At 37.5% G+C, this 27,125-nt stretch overlaps 1 protein-coding gene across 1 annotated transcript; it reads right to left on the reverse strand.

The window, feature by feature from the left end:
- Positions 1 to 4,385: 4,385 nt before the first annotated feature.
- Positions 4,386 to 26,600, reverse strand: PSMA6 (proteasome 20S subunit alpha 6). Its single transcript, XM_019750445.3, has 7 exons — positions 26,243 to 26,600; positions 13,442 to 13,536; positions 12,646 to 12,727; positions 11,263 to 11,418; positions 7,738 to 7,916; positions 6,386 to 6,480; positions 4,386 to 4,608 (listed from the first exon to the last, which is right to left on the reverse strand). The coding sequence occupies exons 1-7, from the start codon at positions 26,316 to 26,318 to the stop codon at positions 4,551 to 4,553; spliced, it is 741 nt and encodes a 246-aa protein (XP_019606004.1). The 5' UTR covers positions 26,319 to 26,600; the 3' UTR covers positions 4,386 to 4,550.
- Between the last annotated feature and the right edge of the window lie 525 nt (positions 26,601 to 27,125).

Here is a 27,125-nt window from a genome sequence, read left to right on the forward strand (position 1 = left end):
CACAGCTCAACTAGTCCAGTTGCCGTTTTTTAATCTTAGTTGTAGGGGGCACAGCCCACCATCCCATGTGGGAATTGAACTGACAACCTTGTTGTTCAGAGCTTGCGCTCTAACCAACTGAGCCATCCAGCCACCCCCTTTTGCCAATTTTTAAATTGGGTGTTTTTCTTATTGAGTTTTAAGAATTCTTTATATATTTTGGGTACCAGTCCTTTATCATACGTTTGCAAATATTTTCTCCCAGTCTGTAGCTTGTCTTTTTATTCCTTTGTGTTTTCAGAGACCAGAAGTTTTCAATTTTAATAGTCTAGTTTATCAGTATTTTCTTTCACGGACTGTGCTTTTGGTACTGTATCAAACCCAAGGTCACCTAGATCTTCTCTTATGTTATTATGTAGAAGTTTTATAGTTTGGTATTTTACATTATGATCCATTTTGAGTTACTTTTTGTGATAGGTGAAGATATGTCTAGATTTATGTTTTTGCATATGGATGTCCAATTGTTACAGCACCATTCCAGAAAGACAATTCTTTCTCTATTGAATTGCTGTTGCTCATTTTTTCAAAGATCAGTTGATTATGTATGTGTGTGGGTCTATTTCTAGGATTTCTATTTTGTTCTATTAGTCTATTCTTTCTCCAATACCATACTGTCTTGACTACTGTAGGTTTGTGGTCCTATGTCTTGAAGTTAAGTAGTGTCAATCCTGTAACTTTGTTATTTTCCAGTATTATGTTGGCTACTCTGGGTCCTTCGCCTTTCCATATAAACTTTAGAATCATGTTATCAATATCCACAATAACTTGTTGGGATTTCAATTAAGACTGTGCAGAATCTATAGATTAAGTTGCTGAGAACTGACACTTGACAATATTGACTCTTCCTACCCATAAACGTGTACTATTTATTTAGATCTTTGATTTCTTTCATCAGTTTTATAGTTTTCCTCATACGGATCTGGTACACATTTTGTTAGACTTATATCTAAGTATTTTATTTTTCTTTGGTGCTAATGTAAGTGGTATTGCTGTGTTTTTAAAATTCTAATTGTTCGTTGCTGGTATACAGAAAAGTGATTGACTTTAGTATATTAACCTGTATCCTGCAACCTTCCTATAAATACTTATTAGTTCAGGAGTTTTTTTCCTCCATGTATTATTTACATTATTGAGGTCATGGGCTTTGTAAACAATCTTTTACTTTTTTTTCTGAATTATGTCATAAGCATTTTTAAATGTCATTTTTAATTCTTTTAAAACATTTTAATGGCAGCAAAATATTGAGCTGTAATTTGCTAACACATTAGTTAACTCATCCATCTTTAACTTCTTCTTGCATATTCCTTATTAAAAATAGAGAATATAAAAGAAAAAATGAAATGTGCTCACAATTCCATCTTAAATACCCAAATCATTTCCACCAGAAATAACCACTGCTCACATTCTATTGTTTCATGTCTGCCAGTGGTCCGCCTTTCTTGGGAAATAAATTTTTGAATATCTGATGAAAGCTATGGGTCTCTCCCAGGAAATTAAGACATGCACAGTTTGCATAGTTTGAGTTCTCTATGGCCCATCCCAGAATTACTCCATGAGGTTGGGACATGTATTCACCAGCTTCAGTGGCATTTACACTTCCAGGTTGTTAGACTTGCACAGACCGAACAGACTTTGACTTCAGAGAAGGCCTAAAGCTTCAGAGAAGTCCGAGACAGGGAAGCAGATAAATGCATGGAGCCCTGGAGGTGGGATACTGCTGGCAGGAGTCAGAACTGTCCAGGCAGAGGGAATAAAATGGGTACCAGAAGTGTCTGCTGCAGGGATCACCACACTATATGTTTTGTATCTTGTTTCTTCTGTAGTATTACATTGTGAATGTTTTCTGTATCATTAAATATTCATCAAAACAGGTATTTTAAAGTGTATACAATATTTCAAAATATTGGATGCAATGTAATTTATTGCTGTACATAAAAATTATTGACATTGTTCTGCATCTCTAACTATATCCCTAGAAAAAATCCTTACAAATTACTTTTTGTTGTTGTTGAGGCATATTCCCAAGTTACCCTTCAGAAAGGGACTGTTTATCCTTCCACCACCAGAATAAGTAGATACCTTTTAGTATATATAGATCATCATTCCTTCATACCGTTATTACTTGCCATGTACCAAGTGCATTATTATACTTTTAATCATTTTTTTGTGTGACCTGTGTTGCTAGTACATTTTTCTATTGGTGTTCTGATCTCCTAGTTCACTTCATTTCTTATTAGCTGGATTTTAGGGAATGTAAGATAAATGGAGGTTAACAGTCATCCTGGGATCATTCCTGACTGCAGTGGAAATGCCTGCCACTAATTCTCCATTATGATGTTTGCTGTTAAGACTTATTTTGGAAATACAGCAGCCAGTTGGAACATATTTAACCATAGTATTTCTGACTCTAAGGGAGATCCTTAAGGTCCTTCCTGGAGTAATTTGGTTGTGGCACAAATCTGAATCTTGGATTTGGGGGCTAGTGAGGGAGCCAAATACTTGGCTTGTTGTTCACTTATAACCTAAATGGTGCAAAGCTGTTTCTTCATGAAAATGGGAACGAAGAGAAGGCAAGCCAGATGTCTACCCAAATAGCTTCATATTCATACATGTCTGGACACATCCCTCCGAATGTCACTATTCAAACGTATTCTGATATTTCTTACTAGGAGTTTATCAGAATGTCCTTTGGGTAAAGACATTTCAAGTTTTAAGATATTTTTCTTAGCATTTGTATAAGATTCCTGCATTAATTCTTCTTATCCATCCTAGATTTTGTTTAAAAAAAAAAGTTCACATACTTAAATTGATCTTTTCCGTTTCTTCCAGTTTTAAGCATGAAATAAACAATTTTACTTAAAACCATTTTATAATAAATTACATCTAGATTTTGCATTATAATTTTAAAAACCTTATTTCTCTAACAAACAGAATTCTCGTTTTCTATCGCTAGAAGGTATTTTCTTATAGAAAGACCAAATTATTTGCTAGGCTCTCATCCACAATTCCAGAAGGGTGCAGTCAGTCAAGGCTCTAAGGGTACAGAAGTTCAGAATCTGTTCAGGAAAGTAGCCCTTCTACACATACCGCACGTAAACTGATGGCAGCTTCTTTACAGAGCCTAGTGGATTTGGATGAGTAATCCCAGAGCGGCAGCCCCTAGACTGGAAGAACCCTGCTTCCCTTTTAGGATACTTTCCAATTCATGACTCAGCTCTGAAGAGGATGTGGCTGGTGAAGTTTCCTGCTTCAAGTGGTCACAAGTTCACATGGCCTCCCCTTTGTGGGCCTGGTGGCTACACACACAAGGGCAACTGACTCCAGGGGTTGGTGTTTAGACCAACAGCCACACTCACCTGCATGAGGAAACACAACAGCACCAGTTGCAGTGCACACAAGGATGCGACGCGTGGGCCTTGGACATTTCAGTACTTTTGGATCACCTTAACAATTAGTAGTTCAGGTTGCCAGGGAATCACTCTGGGAATTTTAAAAACGGTTTAAAAACAGATTATTCAGTTCTGTATTTAAAAACAGATTATTCTAAATATAGTTTGCTCTTTTTTCCTTAACATTGTTTATGGTGGTATCTCTACTATACCGTATTTCCTCGAAAATAAGACCTAGCCAGACAATCAGCTCTAATGCATGTTTTGGAGCAAAAATTAATGTTAAGACCCAGTCTTAAGTAAAATAAAACCCAGTATTATATAAGACCGGGTATTATAGTAAAATAAGACTGGGTCTTATATTCATTGTTGCTCCAAAAGATGCATTAGAGCTGACTGTTCGGCTAGGTCTTATTTTCGGGGAAACACGGTAGACCAATTCCTTAGTCTACTTTAGTTTTTTTTTTGAAGTAATTAACCTTGAGGCAGCATAGAAAATACCCATATTCCTCAACTTTTCTAGCCCCTCTTTCCCAAAAGTAACTATAATTTCTGCTCTTAATGTTGGTTCTTACTGAGCATAGATTAAATGTGCATCTCAAAACTACTGAAGATCGATAATGCTAATGTTCTTATTACAGTTAAAACCTCCAATGGAACCTGGAGTCCAGGTTCAGGAATATCCCATTTGAATGAATGACGAATTGTAAAATACAGGCTTTGCCTCATATGCCAACTTACAATCAAAGCAAGTTTTGAAACCGGAGTTTTAGTGTGCTATTAATCATGCCATAGCTATAGTTTAAATGTCTGATAATTAAGTTCCTAAGCCACAGAAACTTGTATATCTGTCAGCAAAATGAATAAATCTACAATGTGGAAATGGTGAACATTTAACAGTCTGCATGTAGTAAAGTCTTAATATTTAAAATTGGAGGTAGAAAAGACAGGATGCAGTTATTTTCCAAAAGCACTGTTTTTATTTATAGAATCCTAACCACCTCAGTGGCAGGAGTGGGAGAGGTTTCATCTTATTCAATCCAGGGGCCTCCAGAATGTCGGTCTGTTGTTACCAAACACACAGGCAGTGGTGTCATGGATTTGGTAAACTAGCTACAAAGTTTAGTCTCTCTCTGCCAGAGCAACAAGGTGAGTATCGATCTCTGCTTCTGTAAGAATCCTAGAAGGCAAAGGGAAAAAACCCATTATTTACTTTTCGAAAACTTTGTTATGCAAAATTCCATACACATACAAAAGTAAAATAGGCAGAATGAACTCCCGTGTACCTAACACCCAACTTCAACAATTATCAATTTATAACTAATCTTTGGAAAAAATCTATGACTCACCACTCATCCCTTTAGATTATTTTGAAGGAATTCCCAGACATATTAACTTCATCTATACAAAAAAAAGTTTACTTCATGTCAAATCTAGAATTAGGTCTTTTGAAAACAAAACCCTTTTAGTTGTAGCTATGATAGAAAATATTCAAATATAAAGCAAAATTACACGTAAGGTATTCTACTTTAGCTCATGTCAAAATGCCTTTATACCTAGTATAGACTGAAGTTTGTATCAGCTGAGAGATAAGCAAGTACCCCACGTTGACCATATGCTATTTTCCAAAGAAATCAACTGCTTGGAAACCTTTAATGGGACCTATTACTGCTGGACTTCTAAAAAGGGAAATTTGTCAAAGTGACATGTTTTAGTACAAAGTAGGGAAATGTAAGCAGTTTATATAGTTGTTGATGCTTATGTTATATAGTCTAGTTATTACTTAAACACACTATCACAGAATTTATAAATGATACAACGGATTTTTGACGACACAGGATCTTTGGTTTCGTATCTATTTAACTAACCGATGGAAATAAAAAATTTAAAGGTTATGGGAGGGTCTCAGAAAAGAGAAAAAGAACTAACTGCAGGTCCTTTAGAGAGATTTGTCAATTGCCAATGCTGGAATTTTACTGCTTAAAAAAAAAAGACCACCTTTTCCTACATGAAAAAAAAAGAGCATAGATTTTTTTTTTTTAAATTCTATGAATTTTTCTTAAATCCTTCATGTTTATATCACTTACCTGCAGGCAATAAAAAGAACAAATTCGAAAAACAAAGTGTACTAACAAGAAACTCTTCAAGGCCTGGTACAGCTTAGTTTACCACCTTTTTCCCCACCTCTAACCATGACATGTGTCCTGTAATTGTGATCCAGGAGTACATACACGATAGTTAACATGTCTTCCTTGCACCTGTGGATTTCAGTGAAACATTTTCCACTATTCACTAAGCATTTGGATTCATGGTGAGTAATGACCTCAACAGGGTTGCTGGGAGAATTAAGTGATCTGATATATGTTAGGCACCCAGTATAGATTTGACTCATGGAAGCTGTATGTAAGGTTGATTTGTGCAAGTTAATCACTTAATGAGTAAGAACAGACAGACATTCAGCATCTGCAATTCAATTAGCTATATTCAAAATTTGGGGCTTCCAAAGATTTCCAGATAGGGTCTGATGTATATCAGTATTTCATATTGCTCTTCAAAGCTCCACTTAAATAATCACTAAATAATCAAAGCTCTACCTGAAAAACTTGAACACTACTATTTTGACAGTTGAATTTCTATTGGTCTTAAACTAAAAAAAAGAAAAACACTTATGCTTACTTTACTCCTTACATAAAGGTTATTTTATGTCATCCCTGATACAAGATATAAAATCCCCCTGAGATGAGAAGAAAAACAGTTAGGTCTGTCTTAAAGTGATACCCATTAAGTTTAAAACAAACCTCTCAGGTGCTGAAGAAAAAAACTATACTTGTAGTTCAAGAAAATGTTTTTTCCCCAAGTTACAGGACATATGGACCCCCACACCTCCACCTTTCTAGGCTGGAATTTATTGCTTGGCAAAGTACTTCTTTAAGTACCTGGACGATAATATAACTCACCTGAATTTAGGATTTTCAACTGTAACTACTCCAACTTCTATTTCTGAAGGTTTGAAATCAATTGATAGAACAGTAGACAGGCATGTAATCGCAGTCTGAAAAAAGCATCAACGTTAAAATACAGTATTTTTCAGAGATTCCGAGACTTTCTTATTCCAACCTTATTCAAATCAAGGGTTAACCACAAGCCATTCGTTTCTGCTCCATGTTTCAGTGATGTAGTTCTATAGCTGCACGTTACTAACACATTGCTTAACTCCAATGTCACCTGCCAATGACAAGAAACTTTATACCAGTCCAGCCATAAATTAAAGGGGTCCATCAAACAAAATGGAAGATTTACACAAAACTGTATTTGCTTGATGACCACTACGTGCCAGGCACTATACTTAGCACTTGGGGAGAAGTGAGGAAGATAAAGATGAATGATATAGTTTTCTTTAAAGGAATTTACAGTAATAATTTTTTTTACAGTAATAATTTAATGTTTTAAGTGGTTCTGTATCTGATGTGATTATTTGTTATTATGAACTTAAAACACTTTAAGAAACATTTAAATAGGGCATAGTAGCTCCCAGATGAGAACTAGCTTTTTATCTCCTGTTGGTATAAATAATACTGACAAACAAGAAAGTATTAGATGGTAATTTTTCCTTTGTCATTTGTCAGAATCATGTTGTCTTTAGAATGGCTGTCTCCCAGACCCTCATTCCAAAAATCTACATAAAAATTTTAACTTCTTGGCAGTAAATAAGAGGCTTCTTTAGTCTAATGTTACTAAACATCTGTATAGAATTTCAGCTTGTCCTATCAATTTAAAAGCTCCCATCATTATGAATAATTCCCTCAAGAACCCTGGATAAGGCCAGCTCTATTTTTGCATCTCAGACATAATTTCTCTGCCAAGTCATCCTGTGAGCATTTCTTTTACTAGGAAGATGCTTGCTTCCCTTGAGAATTTGGTGTGTGACTATTTTTATTTAAGGACCATAAGAGCAACATTACTGACTCAACTTTTTTGCTTTGGCTACTAAAAAGCCTGAGCCTAATTTGAGTCAGAACCATGCAGATTTTTGGGCCTGGTCTTGGTTCCTATTCTTAGTTATATTTTCCCATTTTTATACATGTCTTGTTGAAAGCAATTTCAAATACATTATGAAATGAGGTAGGGAATTAAGTGAATAAAAGCAGTCCTTATTGTTCCCATGTCAGCTGAATGACAGCATTTTATTGCTAAGCTGACAAACTTGGATCTCATGATATAACCCAGGAATAGGCTTTATATTTTATGTAAATGATCTTCACTATTCTATATAGCATTAAAAAACTCAAGCTTTTTTTGGCTAACTTACTTCCACTGTCTGTTCAAATGTCCAATCAAATTTCTTCTTCACTTTTTTTTCAAAAAAGCTGGTTGACTCAGTTTGTTTAACTCCTGCTGCAGTGGCTTTAAACCCACAGTAGTAACCTGCAGGATCACATTTGTACACCTGAGGGCCTTGTTCTGCATCTATACCAATTAAAATCATACCTAAAAAAGAAAGAAAGACCCTCATTAAATATCTTGTACCTTTATACACCTTTATACAATAAAATTTCTCGTGTTGTCACATAGCTGTTGTTAATCATTAATCTAGCCATCTATTTCAGAATATGTGTTTTGCTTTAAGAAAACTGATAAACAAAATACAGGTTATCACCACAGATAAATTAGGTAACAGAAATTTCCATTTCTTAAAAGGTTTTATCACAGATGATTTTTAGAAAATTCAAATGATCACAAATGTAATTTACAATTTTTTGAATCTTGCTATTACTCAAAGCATGTTTCATTGAACCCTAGTCCCTCAAGATGTTACTTGGTCAAGTAAGTGTGGAAAATACACTTTTCCTACAATTCTTTTAGAGAAAATAATATACAATAGCATATTAAATGCTCTAAAATGTTCTGCTGTAGGCTGACTTACTTGAGCTCAGTAGTTCTTAAATTTACTTGACCAAAGAATAGTTTTTTCTTTTAATTTAAGAACTACATGTTAAAGCTCTAGGGAACTAAAAGTGTATGGAACACACCTTGAGGATGCTGGTGCAAAGTGAAATAACCTGGGGCTACTGCCTCCTCCCCACTGCCCATCTTTGTTACTGCTGGTACACATTCCCCTAGTCGTCAGTACAAACCAAACTGTGAATTCTGTACACATAAATTTATTATTACAAATCTAATCATGTTTTTAGAATGATGTAACAAGTATAACAGCCATCACCATCAAACTTCCTTCTACTCTAAAAAAGTACTTAAAGAATGATTTAACTCCTGTTTTCTTATATTCTAGATTTGAACCTCTTTTTTCAATAGTATTCTCTTCGAAGATTTGGTACGAACTAACTACTTTATTCACATTTATAGATGTTTTATAATCTATGAATGAGGAATTTTCAACCTTGTTTTCTTGACAAACACTGACAGTGATCAGATATCTGCTTTATTCAAATGTTATGTCACCTGTAATTTTCTTTACAGTTTATACTTGATATATACAAAGTCCAAGGGCAACACAAAAGATATCCAATTATTCCTTGGGTGAAACAAGAAACACTTGTCTACTCCAGAGTCTTGCAAGATAAGCAGGGTAAGGTGATAAGGACATAAGGGGCAATCAGGGAAAAAGGAACGGAACATGAGAGGTCAGGGTACACCCAGGGATGACAAATGATCTGTGTATTACAGGGGCTTCAGATGAGAGAGAAAAGCAGTACAATAAAAAGGCTGCATAGGAATAAGCTATAAGGGGCCTTGCATGTCATATTAAGGAGTTTGAAATTTACACTAAGCCAATGAGGATCAGTTTTCTCAAGGGAGCGACAAGCAAAATTTGATTTTAGAAATGCAGCAATATGGAAGACAGACTAGGAAAGAGAGGGGAGAGGAGAAACAGGTAAATTTAGTGGCAAAGGAAAGATATGATGAAAAAGTGACTCAGAGAGAGGTGGAGAAGAAATATATTCTGAGGTAAAAGCTTGATGACTAATCAGCTGACAAGGGAAGGTGGGGTGGGGGTAGAAAAGTGAAGAAGATGAAAGTAGGAAAGCAGCAATGATTTCAAGTTTGAAGTACGAGCTGTGATCAAACAGTACGTAAATGAAAAAAAAATTATTACAGTAAAAGACACATTGCCATTAATCCCCTTCAAAATATTCCCCCTCGTTTCGAACATACTTATCCCATCATTCTTGCCATTTTCTGAAGCAGTTCTGGAAGTCCTCTTTTGTGAGTGTCTTTAGTTGTGCTGTCGTGGCTGTCTTGATGTCCTGAATCATTCTGACTTTGGGGAAAGAACGAGATGTCACGCGGAGCCAGATCCAGTGAATAAAGTGGATGAGGACACACCATAATGGTTTTATTTGACAGAAATTGCCATATACCAGAAGCAATGTGTGACATGGAGAGTTGTCATGATGGAGGATGATTTATGCAACACATTAAAACACACTTTCTCTCCACCGTAGCTCACACCCGACTGCACTGAACAAGCTAAAACTTGTCACTGTTACTAAGGTTCCATGTGCTGCTTCCCGTATTGAAGATCCCTGCCTTTCCATTGGATGGTACTTGGCAGGAGCATTCACCATATTTCTTGATCACAACAGGAAAGGATCTGTGTCACACATCACTTCTGGTACAGCAATTTCTGTCAAATAAAAACATTTTGGTGTGTCCTCATCCACCTTATTCACCAGATCTGGCACCATGTGACATCTGGCTCTTGCCAAAGTCAAAATGACCATGAAAGGTAAACGTTTTGAATCGATTCAGGACATCCAGGCAGCCGCAACAGCGCAACTAAAGACACTCATGAAAGAGGGCTTCCAAAACTGCTTCAGAAAGTGGCAAGAATCATGGGATAAGTGTGTTCGAAGTGAGGGGGAGTATTTTGAGGGGTATTAATGGCAATCTGTCTTTTACTGTAATACATTTTTTTAAATTTAAACATTCACTGTATTTTTTGATCACATCTCATATCTGTGGGACATGTAGGAAGACACTGGGTTAAAGCTAATGTGGGAGTGAGTGTTTGGCATACAGGCTGTAAATGAAGCCATGCAAGTGGGTTAGAGCATCCAGATAGAACAAAGAGAGAAAGAAGGACCAAGGAAGGAAACCCGGTGAAGAACAGTAAGGAACCAGCAGAAGAGGGTAAGCCAAGAAAAATGAGGAGGAGGAGAAGAAAGTATCACTGAAAAAATCAAGTGAGAATTTTTAAGTGAAAGGTCAAAAAATAGGATCATATGCTAAAGAGAAATCATTACGTTGATTGCTTTAATTCTCATAAATGAATGATACAATGTTAGACAAAAAATGTGCTGAATTTTACAGGATAATTTATTGCCTTAAATCTAAAATTGGTAAACCATATCTCTCCCCAATAAAATTTTACTTGTTTTTAAAAAATAAATACATGCTAAGAATATGAATCACAGGCACGTATGTGTGAGTCTGGTTCTTTAGGGTGGTCAAAAGAAACAGCTCTATTGTTAAAATGCCTAATTTAGGCATTTCCATCGAACTAGTAATCTGGAATTACTGCAGAACCCTCATTACAACAGCCTAACAACATAACAGCGACTTGTATCTTTCAAACCACACCCTAAATAGAAATATTTTCATAAAAAGTCTAATAGCATCTAAAACTAAAATACCTTAAATACTGTTTTGAAACCTATTCCTCATTGCTAATTTATTCCAAAGATCTCCGCACCTTATATAATTTCCAAACCACATGTTCAGAGCCCAAGTGATACTGAAATAACTTTCTTTTATGAATGTTCTCTAAAAAACTTCTAATTCATCAATTTGGGAGATTTCTTAGCATACTTACAACAACCAAGAGGCCTCATTTCAGCATTCTGTGTGTAGACCTGAGAAATATCAGCAATTCTTTTACACAGCATGTCCACAGGAATCTCATAGCCATACTTGTATTTCCAATTAGCTGCCTCATAGCGTGCCCTCTGTACCTGGGATCTGCTGTCAGCTAACAGCATATAAAACAAAGGTTTTGTTCTTTAGAAGGAAAGAATAAACCCCCAAGTCAGACAATTTTCCATATATACCTCCCCATTATGACTTAAGGAAAGCAGTAGTAGTCACTATGGCTTTTTCTCCCACCAATGAATAGTAAATGACTCAGCAACAAGTACATGACAAAAGGGAAAAAATTTTAAGATGGAGTTCTATACACAGTACTGCTGAGCCCTTCATCAGCTGTTAAAATAGTTTCTGCAAGTGTCTAATAATTCCCTAAAGAACAAGTTTTAAGGAGAATAATGTTTTTCTTGATCTTTTTTTTTTTTGTAAGCTTGAATTTTCCCTTCATTTCAGAAAATAGAAACACAAAGTAATTTATTTTTTTTATAATTCTCACCTACTTCTAACCAGTGTCATTATTACCAGGTTTGAGATATACAGACTTACATCCACTTAAACCATTAACTACATCTGAAATAAACCATCTATGAGAGGGGCCTCAGCACAGTTTCTCTAACAGGAGCATAGATATCTAATTCTATTATACTTACGATTTCAAAAGAGCTCACAATACTCTGAAGATATTGATACTAGCCTTGAAGACTGGAAATCTACTCACATCACCTGAAAACTCAGGCAGTAAAGGGAGCCTTTAAAAATTAATACAAAACTATGGCCGGTCCGGTGGCTCAGGTGGTTGGAGCGCTGTGCTCCTAACGCCAAGGTCACTGGTTCGATTCCCACGTGGGCCAATGAGCTGTGCTCTCTACAGCTAAGATTGTGAACAACAGCTCTCCCTGGAGATGGGCTTCTGTGAGCAGCGGGAGGTTGGCATGAGCTGCCATGAGCTGCTGAGTGCTGCCGCGGTTACCATGTGCTGCCATGAGTGGCCAGTGGCCAGTGGCCAGCATGAGTGGCTGGCAGCCATGATGAGCCGGCGAGAGCTGCTATGAGCGGCCTACCAATGACTGGTGACTGACTGCCTCAGCCGGTCAGCCAGAGGGAAGTGCAAGGCTCATAATACCAGCATGGGCCAGGGAGCTGTTTCTTACACAACTAGACTGAGAAAGAAGAGCTTGAACCAGAGCCTTGGGGTGGGGGTGGGGGCGGCGGAAGAAAGGGGGTAAAAAAAAAAAGAATTCAGAACCAGAAATAAACCCACATTTAAAAAAAAACCTCAAAAATAATTTGAAGAAAATAACAAATGTATTATATGTGACATCGAATCAATTACCTGTCATTCCTGTCATCACACAGCCAATGTTTTCAGTTATCTTGAATAAGTGAGTCACTGTGCTGGAATCCAATAATTTGTCCTAATGAACAAAATGAAAAATCAAGATTAAAAAAAAAATCACAGGTCTCTGTATAGTGCTAAAAAATACTATGGAGGGTGGTCAGATGCCTCAGTTGGTTAGAGCGTGAGCTCTCAACAACAACGTTGTCACTTCAATTCCCGCATGGGAATTGCACCCACTGCAACTCAAGATTAAAAACGCAACTGGACTTGGAGCTGAGCTGCGCCCTCCACTAGATTGAAGGACAACAACTTGGAGCTGATGGGCCCTGGGGAAACACACTGTTCCCCAATGTTCCCCAATAAAATAAAAACATTTATGGAATTATAACAATACACTACATAAGAAATGTCTTCTGTTCATTTTAAAGTTATAACCAATTTAAAAAAATGTTTAAAATTATTTTCCCGTTTTCATTTTTTAGATGATTATGCTTCCTGTGGGCAAGAACTATAGCTCACCAAACCATGTTTTAAGGTCCTGAAGACAAACGACCTAGAAATTCCACTGTGCTTATAATCATATCACAAAGTTTAATATGTTAATTCTGTTTACTCAGTTAAACTGTCCATATCTGCTCAATAAATACTTCTTAAATTAGAGATAGAAAAGCAGAGTCAAAATAAGAATAACGTTAACATATATAGATAGGTAATATACACTTGCACAAACTTGTGAAAAATTCTGGCATTATGTTCTGTAATAACTGGCTGTCTGGGCAGTATTACTTACAGGTACTTTCTTCTGTGTGACAATTACTGCACAGTCTTTCCCTCTGACAGCTACTGATGTAAGGCCACCCTGGTTAATAGCCTTAAAAGCATATTCTGGAAAACAGAATAGTTTTTTTTAAAGGTAGAATAAAATCATTATAGATTCATGTAATGGGATAATAAGCAGTCATTAAAAAGAATGAGATAGAGCTATAAAAGCTAACATGGAATGACATCCAAGACATGCAAAGCCAAAATAATGACGATAATAAGTCATAGTTAAACCAATTCCATTTCTTTCCAATTTAATTTTACTGAAATCATTTTCATCAGACTCAAGTACCAAATTTCAAATAAAGATTTAATTAATCAAATCAAATCTTTATCAATTATGTTTTATCATTTTCAAAGATGGTTTTGTGTGGCCATTATTTCTACCAAGTCAGGTTTTTCTGGGTCAGATTAGGTTGCTCTAAATTTTCTCAATACCTATTATTTCTGTTAACTTTTGTTCATTAACTAATATGACCATATGCAGTTTTAATTGCTGTTAGATTATTTTTCATTGTTTCTTTCCCCTACCAAGTTGAATTTTTCTGGATCACATTTTTTGCATTTTTCATGTTACCTACAACAAAGGATTCTTTAGTTTGTCTATAACAAATTTCAGCTTGTGTACTTCTAGCTGCTGTCAAACCAGTCCCACGTTAAAACAGCTGGATCAAAATGAGCATAATAACAAACTACTTTGGCACTATTTAAGTTCAGTTGATAATTGCCTTTGGAGAGTAAAAGTGCAGATGAGACATATCCCTTTCTATGTTACATATTTCTGTAATATTTAAATTGAATATAAACATATCTTTTGTAATTATGAAAACAGCAACAGAGGGCCGGACCGGTGGCTCAGGTGGTTGGAGCGCCATGCTTCTAACGCAGAGGTCGCCGGTTCGATTCTCACATGGGCCAGTGAGCTGCGCCTTCTACAGCTAAGATTGTGAACAATGGCTCTCCCTGGAGCTGGGTGGCTGTGGGCAGCCGGAGGTTGGCATGAGCTGCTATGGGCTTGTGTGTGCTGCCGCAGGCTGCGTGGGCTACCGTGTGCTGCCAGGAGCAGCTGGTGGCCAGTCTGAGTGCCCGGCAGTCGGCAAGGGCTGCCGTGAATGGCCCACTGAGGAACGACTGCCTCAGCCGCGGGGAGCGCAAGGCTGAGAATACCAGCATGGGCCAGGGAGCTGTGTCCTACACAACTAGACTGAGAAACAGCGGCTTGAACCGAGTGGGGGGGTAAGTGGAAGAAGGGGAATAAAAAGAAAAGAAAATAGCAACAGAAATTAATATATGCTCACTGTCAAAAATATAAAAAATAGAAGATATTAATAATATAAAAGAAATTACTCATAACACCAATCATTATCTGTATTTTGACATATAACAGATTCTTTTAAAATTCTGTCAAGTATTACTGTTGGCACTGGGTCTAAGGCCTGGTCTCAATTGTTCAAACAGCCACTGGTGATAAGGACCAGGTGAGGAAGACACTAACTACACCACCAAAAAATTTCCTTTATAAGAGCTACAATAAAAATTCTTTATTGAAGAGAGAACAAAAAGCAGAGTAAAAAGACTAGAAAAATCACCTCAAAGGAAATCCTCAAATCTAGCTGAGATTTAACTGGCTAATTATAATATTTTTACCATCCCATTACACTGCAAATAACTTTTAAAATGTTTCAAAATGCTTCTTAGTTCCGTTTCTCATATGGTCATTAAAGCTTCTACCAGATAACCCTCCACAGATAAAACTACTATAAACTCTAGACAAAACAATAACTACCTGAAGATGCCAGAAAGTGGCCCAAAGTAGGCAGTTTCTAGAGGAAGAGTCAATGTTTGGAAGAAGGGAATGGCATGAGGGAAGTTTCCCATTTTGAGGGCTAAATCCCCATAGAAAACTCGGTCCTTTTGGCCTGAAGAACTAGAGAACAGTTTGGGGTAACTGCAGCAGCTGGAAAGTGAGGGAAAGAAAGGAGAGCCAGAGAGGGAAAGCCCCAACTTCCGTATATAAATGTTTCCCAAATTTCTAGCTGATTCCATAACAATACATACACAATACAGACTCCAGGCAGCCTGGGTAAGGATAGAAGAAAGTGAGATTTGAGCTGCCAACCAAATTACTGCCTCCTAGAACAAATCAACACTCTTAGGAGAATACAACAGAATCCAATCTTCACAACCTAACATTCACAAAAGACCAGGGGATATAATCCAGACTTACTCAACATGCCAAAAAAAGGAAAACAAACTAAAAAACCAAAACCAGAAAATGTGATCCATTTCTTAAGAGCCCAACTGAGATAACCCAGATGTTGTATTAGCAGACTTCACTAAATTATGCTCAATGACATAATGAAAAATATTCTCAAATTGAAATGAAACAAGAAATAATCAGCAGAGGAAGAAATACAAAAGAACCAAACAGAAATTGTAGAATTGAGGCAAATATTTGAAATAAAAAAAATTCACTGAACAGACTTAACTACAGAATGGAGATAATGAAGAGTGCATGGATATGGAAATTAACCAATCAAATTAACAGATTATAAAAGACAATGAGTCTGTGGGTCAACATCAAAAAGTATAATGTACATGTAACTGGAGTCCTATATGGAGAGAATAGAATGGGGAGCTGGGAATCTGAAGAAATACTGGCTAAAAATGTTTCAGATATCGCAAAAGACATAAAATATCAGATTGAAAATCCAGCAAACTCTAAGTGGACATATACAAAGAAAACTACACCTAGGTCTACTATAGTCAAATTTCTAAACACCAAAATTAGGGAAAATTTTGAAAACAGAAAAAAAGAAGAGATTTTATACAAGAGAACAATGACTCGAATTACGCAGACTTCATCTGAAACTAATGAAACATCATTAAAGTGTGGAAAGAAAAATCATCAATTTGGAATTCTATATCCAACAAAAATAGCCATCAAAAATGAAGGTAAAATGAAGACATTTTCAGACCCGCAATAAGAAATGCTAAAGGAAGTTCTTTGGGCTGAAGGAAAAATGATACCAAATGAAAACTCTGGTTTTTAAAAATGAGGAACATAAAAAAATGGCAAATATAGAGGCCGGCCCAGTGCCTCAGGCGGTTGGAGCTCCATGCTCCTATCTCCGAAGGCTACTGGTTCAATTCCCACATGGGCCAGTGGGCTCTCAACCACAAGGCTGCCGGATCAACTCCTCGAGTCCCGCAAGGGATGGTGGGCTCCGCCCCCTGCAACTAAGATTGAACACGGCACCTTGAGCTGAGCTGCGCCCTCCACAACTAAGACTGAAAGGACAACAACTTGACTTGGAAAAAAGGCCTGGAAATACACACTGTTCCCCAATAAAGTCCTGTTCCCCTTCCCCAATAAAATAAAATAAAATAATAAAAAAAAGGTAAATATAAAAGATGCTTTAAATCTAATTCTTTAAAACTACTTAACAAAAATGACATTTGTGGAGTTTATAAAATACATAGATATATTATTTATAGAAAGTAAACGGACATAGAAGATTTTAAGGTTTGTATATTTTATGGAAGGTGATAAATATTAACTCTAAGACTGGGAGAAGTAAGAATGCATATTACAGTCATTAGAGCAACTGCTAAACAAAAAGTAAAATAGCCAAAAAGCTAGACTAAAATGAAATTCTAAAAAATATTCAAGTAATCCAAAAGAAGGCAAGAAAGGAGGTACAGAGAACAAACAGGCAAACAAAACAGAGACAAACAAACAATAAAATGATAAGCTTAAAACTAACCATGTCAATAACTGCATTAAATGCTAATGGACAAACTACTCCAACAGAAAGCAGAAATCATCAGAGTGGATAAATAAGCAAGATTCAAATATATGCTGTCTATTAAAAACACACTTTAAAAAGTGGATGAAAAAAAGTATACCATATAAGCAGTAAGCACCAGAAAGCTGGAGGGGCTATATTAATATCAGACAAAGTAGACTTGAAGACAAAGAATATTATCAGAGATAAAGAACAACATTTCAAAATGTTAGAAGAATCAACTCATAAGAAACATCATAAGTGTATTTATGTACTTGTAAGACTACTTCAAAATGAATGAAAGGAAAATTGACAAAATTTAAAAGAGAAATGGCCAATCCCACCCATTTAAAGATTTTTAACACTGCCACTCAGGAACTGCTAGAACGAGACACACACAAAGTAGACAGATACACCTATGAACACACTGTCAAAGACACCTGAGCTAGATGGTATCTGTGAATACTACTGGGAACAACTAAAGAATATACACGTACGTGGTGGTATAATGGTAAAATATAAATGCACATGGCACATTTACCAAGACAGATCACATGTTAGGCCGTAAGACAAGTCTTGATAAATTCTAAAGTACTGAAACCCTTAAGTATTTGAAAATTTACAAACACATTTCTAAATAATCATGGGTCAAAGAAATATTCACAAGGCAAATTTAAAAGTACTGTGAATTGAATGGTAATAAAAGTATAACAAAATTTGTAGGATGCAGATAAAACAGTGTTCAGAAGGGATTTTCCTATGGTGGACAGGCCCTAAAGTGGCCTCCCCTCCACAATCCCTGCCTCCTGGTGTTCACACCTTTGTGTAATGCCCTCCACTTGAGTGCGAGCAGGACCCGTAAAATTGTTTCTAACAAAACTGAGTATGGCAAAAGTGATGGGCTGTCTCACTCCTGATTATATTACAGTTGTACCTCGGTTTTCGAATGTAACTGGTTCCGGAAGACCCTTCGAGTTCTGAAACATTCGAAAACCGAGGCACGGTTTCCCCTTAGAAAGTAATGCAAAATGGATTAATCCGTTCCAGACCTTTAAAATCAACCCCTAAAACTGCAAATTTAGCATGAACTTTACCATCTAATGATACCATAGATCCATAAAATTTACGGCGTTTATAAACTGAAATGTTCGTCAACAGAGACGTTCGAAAACCAAGGTACCACTGTATATGAGACTATCTTGCTAGCAGACTCACTCCAGAGATTGTTCTTACTGGCTTGGTAAGTACTAGCTGTATGGCCAGGAACCACGGTGGCCCCTGTGGACAGCCAGCAATTAGCTGGGGCCCTCAGTCCTATACTGCAAGGAAATGAATTCTGCCCAAAATCTCAGTGAGCTTGGAAGCCGATTCTTCTCCAGTTGAGCCTGGAGATGAGAACACAGCTTGGAGGACATCAGGATTGCAGCCTTGTGAAAGATCCTACTAAGCAGAGGATTCAGCTAAGCCCTGTCCGGACTACTCCTGATCTAAAGAAACTGTGGGACAGTAAGTGTGTGTTATTTAAGCTGCTAAGTTTGTAGTAATTTTTGTGCAGCAAGAAAACGAATACAATTGTTTTAATTATTTATATTAGAGAAGCTCTAAAAAAATAAAAACTTAAGTTTCTATTCTAAGAAGCTAGAAAAGGGCAAAGTAAACCCAGATTAGAATAACAATGATCAAAAGTAAATGAAATAGACAAAAAGAGAACATCAGCAAAGTCAAAAATTGATTCTTTAAACAAAAACAACCAACAAAATGATATACCCTGTGGTATGCTAAAAATTGGCACCCAAATGACATCCATGTCCTAATCCCTAGAACCTGTGACTATTACCATATAGGCCAAAAGAGGGATCTTTGGAGATGTGATTAAGTTAAACATCTTGATATGGGAAGGTTATCCTGGTGGGGCCCTAAATGCAATCGTAAGTATAAGAGCGAAGCAAAGGGAGATTTGCCACACACAGAGGAAAAGGTGCTGCAAAGAGGGAGTGCAGTGAGACTCCACGATGCTTGTCTAGAAGACTGGCGTGATGCAGCCAGTAAGCCAAGGAACGCTGGCAGCCTCTGCGAGCGGAAGAGGCCAAGAATGCCCCCTCCCCTGGAGCCTCCAGAGAGCGTGGCCCTGCCTGACACCTTAATTTTGGTCCAGTGATACTGATTTTGGACCTCTGGCCTCCAGAACTGTGAGAGAACAAATTTCTGTTGTTGTAAGCCACCGAGTTTGCAGTAATTTTTTCCCATAGCCACAGGAAACTAATACAAACCCCTAGTTTAAACCCCTAGCTTAATCAAGGAAATAGGAGAATACAAATCGCCAGTATTGGGAATAAAAGGGTTATAGAATACTATAGATTTTACAGAGGTAAGGAACAATTATGTCTATATAGATTATTCTACAGTGGGTCACTGTCCTTAATCTTGGCTAATATCAATACCACATTATTTTCAATTGCTTACTATTATTACTCAATTGCTCAGAACACAATTTTGGCCTGAAACATTTCATCTATGGCCAAGTTTGCAATACTTACCAGCTCTCCTCTCACATTATCCTTTATGTTTATAGACCTTGATGTTTCCCATACCCATGTCTTTGCTTTTTATGTCCTTCCTGGATTGCCCTCTCATTTATCTCCACCTAGCCAAAGCCTGCCCTTCCCCCTCAAGCCTCTTCCATTTCCCATGGACACTTTCTCTGCTTCCCAGATGGGATTCTTCAACCTTTTCTCTGAATTCCTATAGCATTTCCTATTTTGACACTTATTTTAGCATTTTCAAGTATGTATTTCCACCCTCCAACATCCAGATTGGAGAATCAAAGAGAGTAGGAACCAAGGAAATTTAAAATTAAGTTTGCAACCAGAAGATGCTAAATCAAAGGTTGGCCATAGACTGAATCCAGTTTACTCAAGTTGGCTTAGAATGCACGGTTTTCTAGAAATATTTTAATTAAAAGATAAAATAAAGTCAGGATTTAGTTTTTCTTAGGGAAAAAAAAAATTCTGTTCACACCTGACCCTCATTTCTACATGCAAAATCATGGATGGCTGGCATGTCTTTTGCAGTTTTCCCCAGTTCCCCACCACTTGTTGTCATCTCACCTAGCCTGTTTCACTCATCTGCATTACTTATCTGGTCTGTTTAAATAATGCACACTATAAAAGCCACAAAAAACACAGCTACCACCACCGCATAATAAACTTTTGTCCTACAAAATAAAAAAATATTTTACACATAAAAAACATTTCTCAACAGAGAATGCACTTATGAATTTGCCAGGATTCATTAAAGGAGTCCTCTGTCTGTCTCCCTCTCTACACAGACTGGTGCTGTCCAACAGAACTGTCTGTGATGAGGGCAATGTTCTATATTTGCACTGTCTGATACAATAGCTATTCGCCACATGTGGCTACTGAGCACCTGAAATGTCGCTAGTGCAACTGAGGAACTGAATTTTAAGTTCTTAGTTAAGAATATCATTCTTACTATTCATCTCTGACTTTTCTGAATTCCCTTCTCAATCTTTTACTGCTTCCATTCTTCAGCGAGTGTCTTAAATTGTATTTCCCAGGATTCTATCATTTCTCCCTGTCCCTGGATGATTTAATCGTATATTACCACTACTAATTCTGTCATCTTTAGCTCTGAACCCATACTTGCAAATGCCTATTTCGCCCACAGGCATATACGAAAATAAACTCTTCTCTATAAAACTGCTACTTTTCTTACAGTCCTTATCTCAGATAATGGTATTACCACTCAGTTTTTCAAGCTACAAACCTGGGTATCATCCTTGATTCTTCACTTCTTCTCTTTCAAATATCCACTCTTATATCTAGCATTTGCTTTAAAGTACTCTAGTAGAGAGGGGTAAAGTGTCTAGGAAAGGGGATAAAGAGAAAACAAGATCCACAAAATGTTGATAATTGAGCTGGGAGATTGGTCCATGAGGCTCACTACTATTTCACCTACTATTGTTTGTTTGCAATTTTCCATAATAAAATATAAAAAAATAAAGTCAAGATTGTTTCCTCTTCTCCACCTGTTCTCTCTCAATACCTCCCTGGGGTTTACACAGATTAGTGGATAAGCCTCTGTCTTTCTGGTATCAGTCCCTTTCTACTCTAATTTTAATTCTACACTCAACTCTCCTGCCATCTTACTCAATAATCTTGTCATTCTTAAAGACTTCTGCCAGCTTTGTCCAAAACCCACGGGACAAACCATAGCATGGTACCTGAATCTCTTGAAAATTTTGCTACAATCTCTTCCAGTTGTCACTTTCTATGCTCCAGTCACATGACAGTCCTATGTACTGGTCCCCTCAAATTTCCTTATCTAATCTCCATCTAGGTCAATTAATCTATTCTGAGGAACCTTTTGTGGCTTCCCCTGGCAGTGTCACTTTCCACAGTACCCTTCTTTGTACTGTTATTTTTAGTACTCACATGCTGCTGCACTGTAGTTTTCAACAAAATTTTGTATAAATGAATCCCCATTATAACACTACCACCACAAAACATGTATTTTGTAATAATTTCCAGAAAAACGGAAACTGCTAGAATAAAAGATCTTGAGACAACTTAGTAAGTAAAGAGTATCTTCTAAAGAAATATTGGTAGGGTAAAAAGTAATATCACAGTTTATAGCAGAGGTGAGCATGAAGGCCAATTAAGAAAAAAATAGAATGGTTTAGGGGCAGCATCTAAAAGGCATGTTTATTTTTTAAAGTCAGAATTCAAATGTTGGAAATAGTAATTAAACACTGTATTTCTATCACTTAAGATTTTGTGTTTTTTTTGGATAAAATTTCAGAAACTTACAAAATAGCAAACACTATTACATTAATTTCAGTAATCTGTTCTTGAATGTCCAAGATTATGCAAGAAAATGACAACTGACAGCTCATTTCCCATTTTTTAAAAGGAAGAAATTATAATGGATTATGCTCAACTCCAAGTCCCCAATTTCTTAAATTGTAACATAAATACATAGCAAAATATATACCTACATGTAAGGATTTTGTTGAACCACATTAAACAGCCATTTTTACGGGTAAAAAAACAAGTCAACATTAGCAGTTACACATAGTTCAACCTAACAAATCTTTAGATTAGAATGAAAATCGCTTCCTTGTTCACAAACAAAATGGTTAATAAATTGTTTTGTATATAGAGACCTCTTTTCCACAGTAATCTCTTCTTCACTTTGCTTCCTTCCCTACAAATTTCCCCAACACTTCTCCAACTTTTCTGGGACTCATTTGTATAATCCTAGGGAAAACACAGGATAAATGTAAAAGGTACTGAGACAAAGCGTGCGGGACAAGCTCAGTGGGATGCTAGTAACAGTGGAGACGCACACCCCCTTTAGGGACAACTCATCCCCTTTGCAAAGCATCTGCAGGTGATTCAGAGGTTTGCCAATTATAGGAACGTTAACTCAAGGTTTTTCCTATCCATAATTTTAAAATGCTGTACTGAGTTTTAGGAGATAAATGTAAATTTCTTTCCATATCAACATAGGTTGGAAAAACAAAAATGAATTGAGAGAGCTATATATGAAGTTTGGTTATTAAAAAATCAAGAGATATTCTTCCGGGGCAAGGCACGTATTCTGCAGGATGTCTAGATTCAACTTCAACGCTGTGGTAGTAGAAACTTTTTGTTAAGATTTTTTTTTTTTGAAGTTGTTCATTCTGTCTTTCCCTAACTTGTACGTGATTTAAACGGGAAGTGTGTCACATTTCATAGTACCTCCAAATGTTACACTCTTTAAAACGGTGATCTTTGGGTTGGGTCATTAGAAATCTTGGCACTGGTGGAAGGGGGAAAATGAGATTTGGAAACATAGCAATGTTTGATCTCATTACTTTTTTGTGTAGTTATAATATGTATTTGTATATACACATACATATGTGTGCATGTCTAACACAGACGTACTTAACTGCAAATCAGATTCAAGGAGGACGAGAAATCTGGGTTGCAAAACACTACTTTAAAACAAGAATATTTTTCTAACAGCAAAAGGTGCAAGTAGTACTTCTCAGTCCATTTATTTAAAGTGAAACTCCTGATTCCATTTTTTATCAGCCACTTGTTTCTTCCTGACAGCACCCTTCAGAGAAACATTTATTAAGTTCTTACTACTATGTGACAGACAAGTGTTCTAAGTACTTTACATCTATTAACTCATTGAATCCTTAGAGCCCTATAAGGTAGGTGTAATTGTTATCTCTATCCTTCTTCAACACACAATGCCACTTCTGTTATAGATTAGAAAACTGTCGTTTTCAGCCTGTCTCCTGGTCTTTCCTGTTCCTTATCAGTACGCTCCCTGTTAGAAGCAAATAAGCAGTGCTCAAATCCACCTGGCAGGCAAAGTCAAGTGAATGCTCCTCTCCTCTCATCTTCTGTCAGATCTATCCAGCAAAAGATCAGCAAACAGGAGGGTAGAAAGCAGCCGGCTTATTTGCCCCACCTGGGCGTTAGTTTCCCCACTGACAACTTGGGGGATTCCCAATATTAGATTTCAAAGCTAGGTGCTCTGTATACAGCTCTACAGGTTTGCTACACACACCCTACAAATGACAATCAAAATTCTCCCTGCTCTCTGAGAGCAAACACGGTCCACAGTTTGCTTATAATTATGGTTAGCACTGTACCTTTATACTTCTATTTTTTGATTTATCGACTTTAGACTACAGTCATCATTTTTTTGAGTCCCAACTATGCTAGATGAGGAGCATACTCACCTTTTCATTAATCTTTCCTTCCCTTGTCACCTCCCCATTTTTGTTATGTTATTTTTCCACTGTCAAGGTTAACAGTTCACACTCTATATTTTTATATGCTTTGTCTTAGGCAGATTCTAAAGTCTATAAACTAATAAACAGCATTTTTTATATTAAAATGTACATATATTTCACGAGAGAACCAAGTGTGGAGGGACTATAAAAAGGGAAATATTCCAGGTCTACAGAACTACTAATCTAATAGACAAAAAAAAAAAAATGAGCCAAAGAATCAAACAGGCATCTAGTAACATTTACTGAGTACTTAATGCTGTGTGTGCTAGCACTCTACATACATCACCTTATTTAATCCTCAAAACAAGCACATAAGGAAGGAATTATTAGCCCAACTTTACAAACAGAAACTAAGGCTAAAGTTGTATCACTTGGTTGGCTAGTATGGAGCAAAGCAGGAATTCAGGGCCTGAACTTTTCACCACTATACTGCTTGCTCATACTGTTCTTTCACTTTCCTTTTCATAGCAATGTCTATTGTCTTGAATAGCAAATGAAGTATTTCAGTCAACAAGGCAGAGCTTCGAATCATTGTCTAGATATTAAACTTGCTTTGAACTACATATTCTATTCCAAATCTTTTAACCTACCATGTTTCCCCGAAAATAAGACCTAACCAGAATGTAAGCCCTAGCATGATTTTTCAGGAGGACATCCCCTGAACATAAGCCCTAATGAGTCTTTTGGAGCAAAAATTAATATTAGACCCGGTTTTATTTTCAGGGAAACAGTATTAAAATGACACTATATACTAGTCATCTTTTCTATTCACCAAATCTGGGAAGTATTAAAGACCATGCTTTATGGCTGGACTTCACAATACAGTATATACAAAAGCGAATTGTAGTCTAAGTGACTTTTCCTGTTTGCACATTAAAAACCACAAACAAAACATTCAAAGCAGACCAATAGAAAAAAATTTCTAAACTCTGAAATGAAACTTTAAAAAATGAAAATTCCTTGAGGATAAGTTATCTCTCTGTTCTATCGTTGATCATATTTTTTAATTGGGGATGAGTTAAAAGGGTGAATTACCCAGTGTGATGTGTTTCTTGCTACATTATATAGAGTATGTAGCCCTATAATAGACTGGTTTCATTCCAAGTAATTTTTAACTCCATTTCGACAATTTACAGGTGAAGAGAATCTCATTTATAGGCCAACTTTCTCCTTCTGATTTCCAAGCACAGATGATTATATTACTGTCCTCGCCAAGGCACTGAGGTGCTAAACTCACTCAATGAAACATCATGGGCCAGAGGTAAATTAGGTTCTCCTGATACTAAATACTCTATGGCAAGCGATTAAGGGTCCACATTACAAGTATAACCTAAACCCTGACAGTATTTTGATCCAACAAAATATAGTTATATTGTTTAAATATATTAAATAACACGTAACTAGTCTAGAGTTTATTTCCACTAAAGCTGTGCTTCAGTAAGCAGGTAGTTCACCACACCTCATGTACAATTCAGAACCAGCTTTTAAACTATTCAAACACATATAAGTTAAAGGGGATGTTACTTTCAAGAGCAGCTCTAGAATTGTCAGTCACTCATTCTATCTACCAGTTTTCCAAATATGTCCTGAACTCTGTAGATACCTGTAATTTGGCATTTTTCTTTTGTTTTTAATTCGTCTAAGTGATCTGTCATTGCCTTCAAGCTGTGAGCTTCTGTATAGGAGGGTGTGACATCTCTGCACCCCTAGGACCAGCAGTATCTGGCAAATAAAGGACTCCGAGTATCTGGCACGTAGAAGGCTCTGAACGCCTGTGTGGAATTAACCACAGGACAAGTAAATCCATGCTGCAAAGGAAAACGGAGAGGGGACGTTTTAATTGGAGGTTAAGGAACCAATTACCCTTTAGAAAAGTAGAGACGTTGAGTTCACCAGGCCAAAATGGAACAAGAGGCTTCAGGAAGCCGGTCAGGCATTCGTCCTACCTTCCTCAACTTTTTATTGTGTTCAGGCGGTGCGGCCTCCCCTTCAGCCTTCGGGTCCACGGTTCCCGCCTCCAGACTGGGGTGAGAACACCACGGGACTCAACCCGGACTCGGCCCTTCTCCCGTCCCAACTCCGGCCATGCTTCAGCCCCGGACTAAACTCCAGGCCGTATCATGACAGAGCAATTCGAGTGGACCAAAGGCGGACTCGATTCACTCACCTACTTGGTAGAGCCGCCCCTCGGGTGAAAAAATGGTAATGTGGCGGTCAAAACCAGCGCTGGAACCACGGGACATGGTGATGAACCCACTACTTCAAACACGATCTCTGGGCCCCGCAGCTCCCGCACCAGTACAAACCCCCCGGAAGTTGCAGCGACTGCTTCCGGTGCACAGGCGGCTTCCTCCGCTCCTGCGCGCCGAACTCACGGCTCACGTAGAGCTCCGAGGTCCCGCCCCTGGTGGGGGATGGGGAGAGCGGACGCTGGGTGTTCGGTGTGCGCTTGCGTCAGCCTCACGTCTGAGCGGTTTCAAGATACCAGGGGGAGCTCGGGTTGTGGCGGTTTAGAGCGGTCATCCGGAGAATGAATTGACTCGAGCAAGAACGAAAAATCTTTCTGGAGGCCCAGAGTAGTGATTTGCCTATCAGTATGACCTAAATGGATCGTGTATTTCACAAGTCTCTCGTTACTTCTGTATATCCAGCCTGTATCTAGATTGCAAGGCGTCCTTCCTAACCTCTTTACCCACCCACTTTCCTTGCCACCAGCAGGAGAAAAAGATTGCAGCCGTTATGGCTGCAGCCGTTACTTTTAGGTACAAAAGGGAGCGGGTTCTGGTAGCCACAGGAAAGAGCAAAATTTTCTCCTGGCCAGGTAAGATCTTCCTTGGGCCACCTGCACCGACAGTTTTGTTTGAAAAGTGGAACGGAGGTTGAGATCCAGGTGTAGTGGAGGAATTATGAGGTTACGTAGCTTTCACTGATAAAGAACAAGAACAGGGATGGACCTCGTAGCAGGCTGGTGTTGGGTGGATTAATGAGAGTAATTCCAAGCAGGCGAGGTAGCTCCGGGTGGCTTTTCAAACCGTAAAACTGCCTGTTTT

Source organism: Rhinolophus sinicus, chromosome 3, assembly GCF_057876585.1.
Source record: "Rhinolophus sinicus isolate RSI-liver-muscle chromosome 3, RSI-T2T, whole genome shotgun sequence".
Lineage (NCBI taxonomy): Eukaryota > Metazoa > Chordata > Mammalia > Chiroptera > Rhinolophidae > Rhinolophus > Rhinolophus sinicus.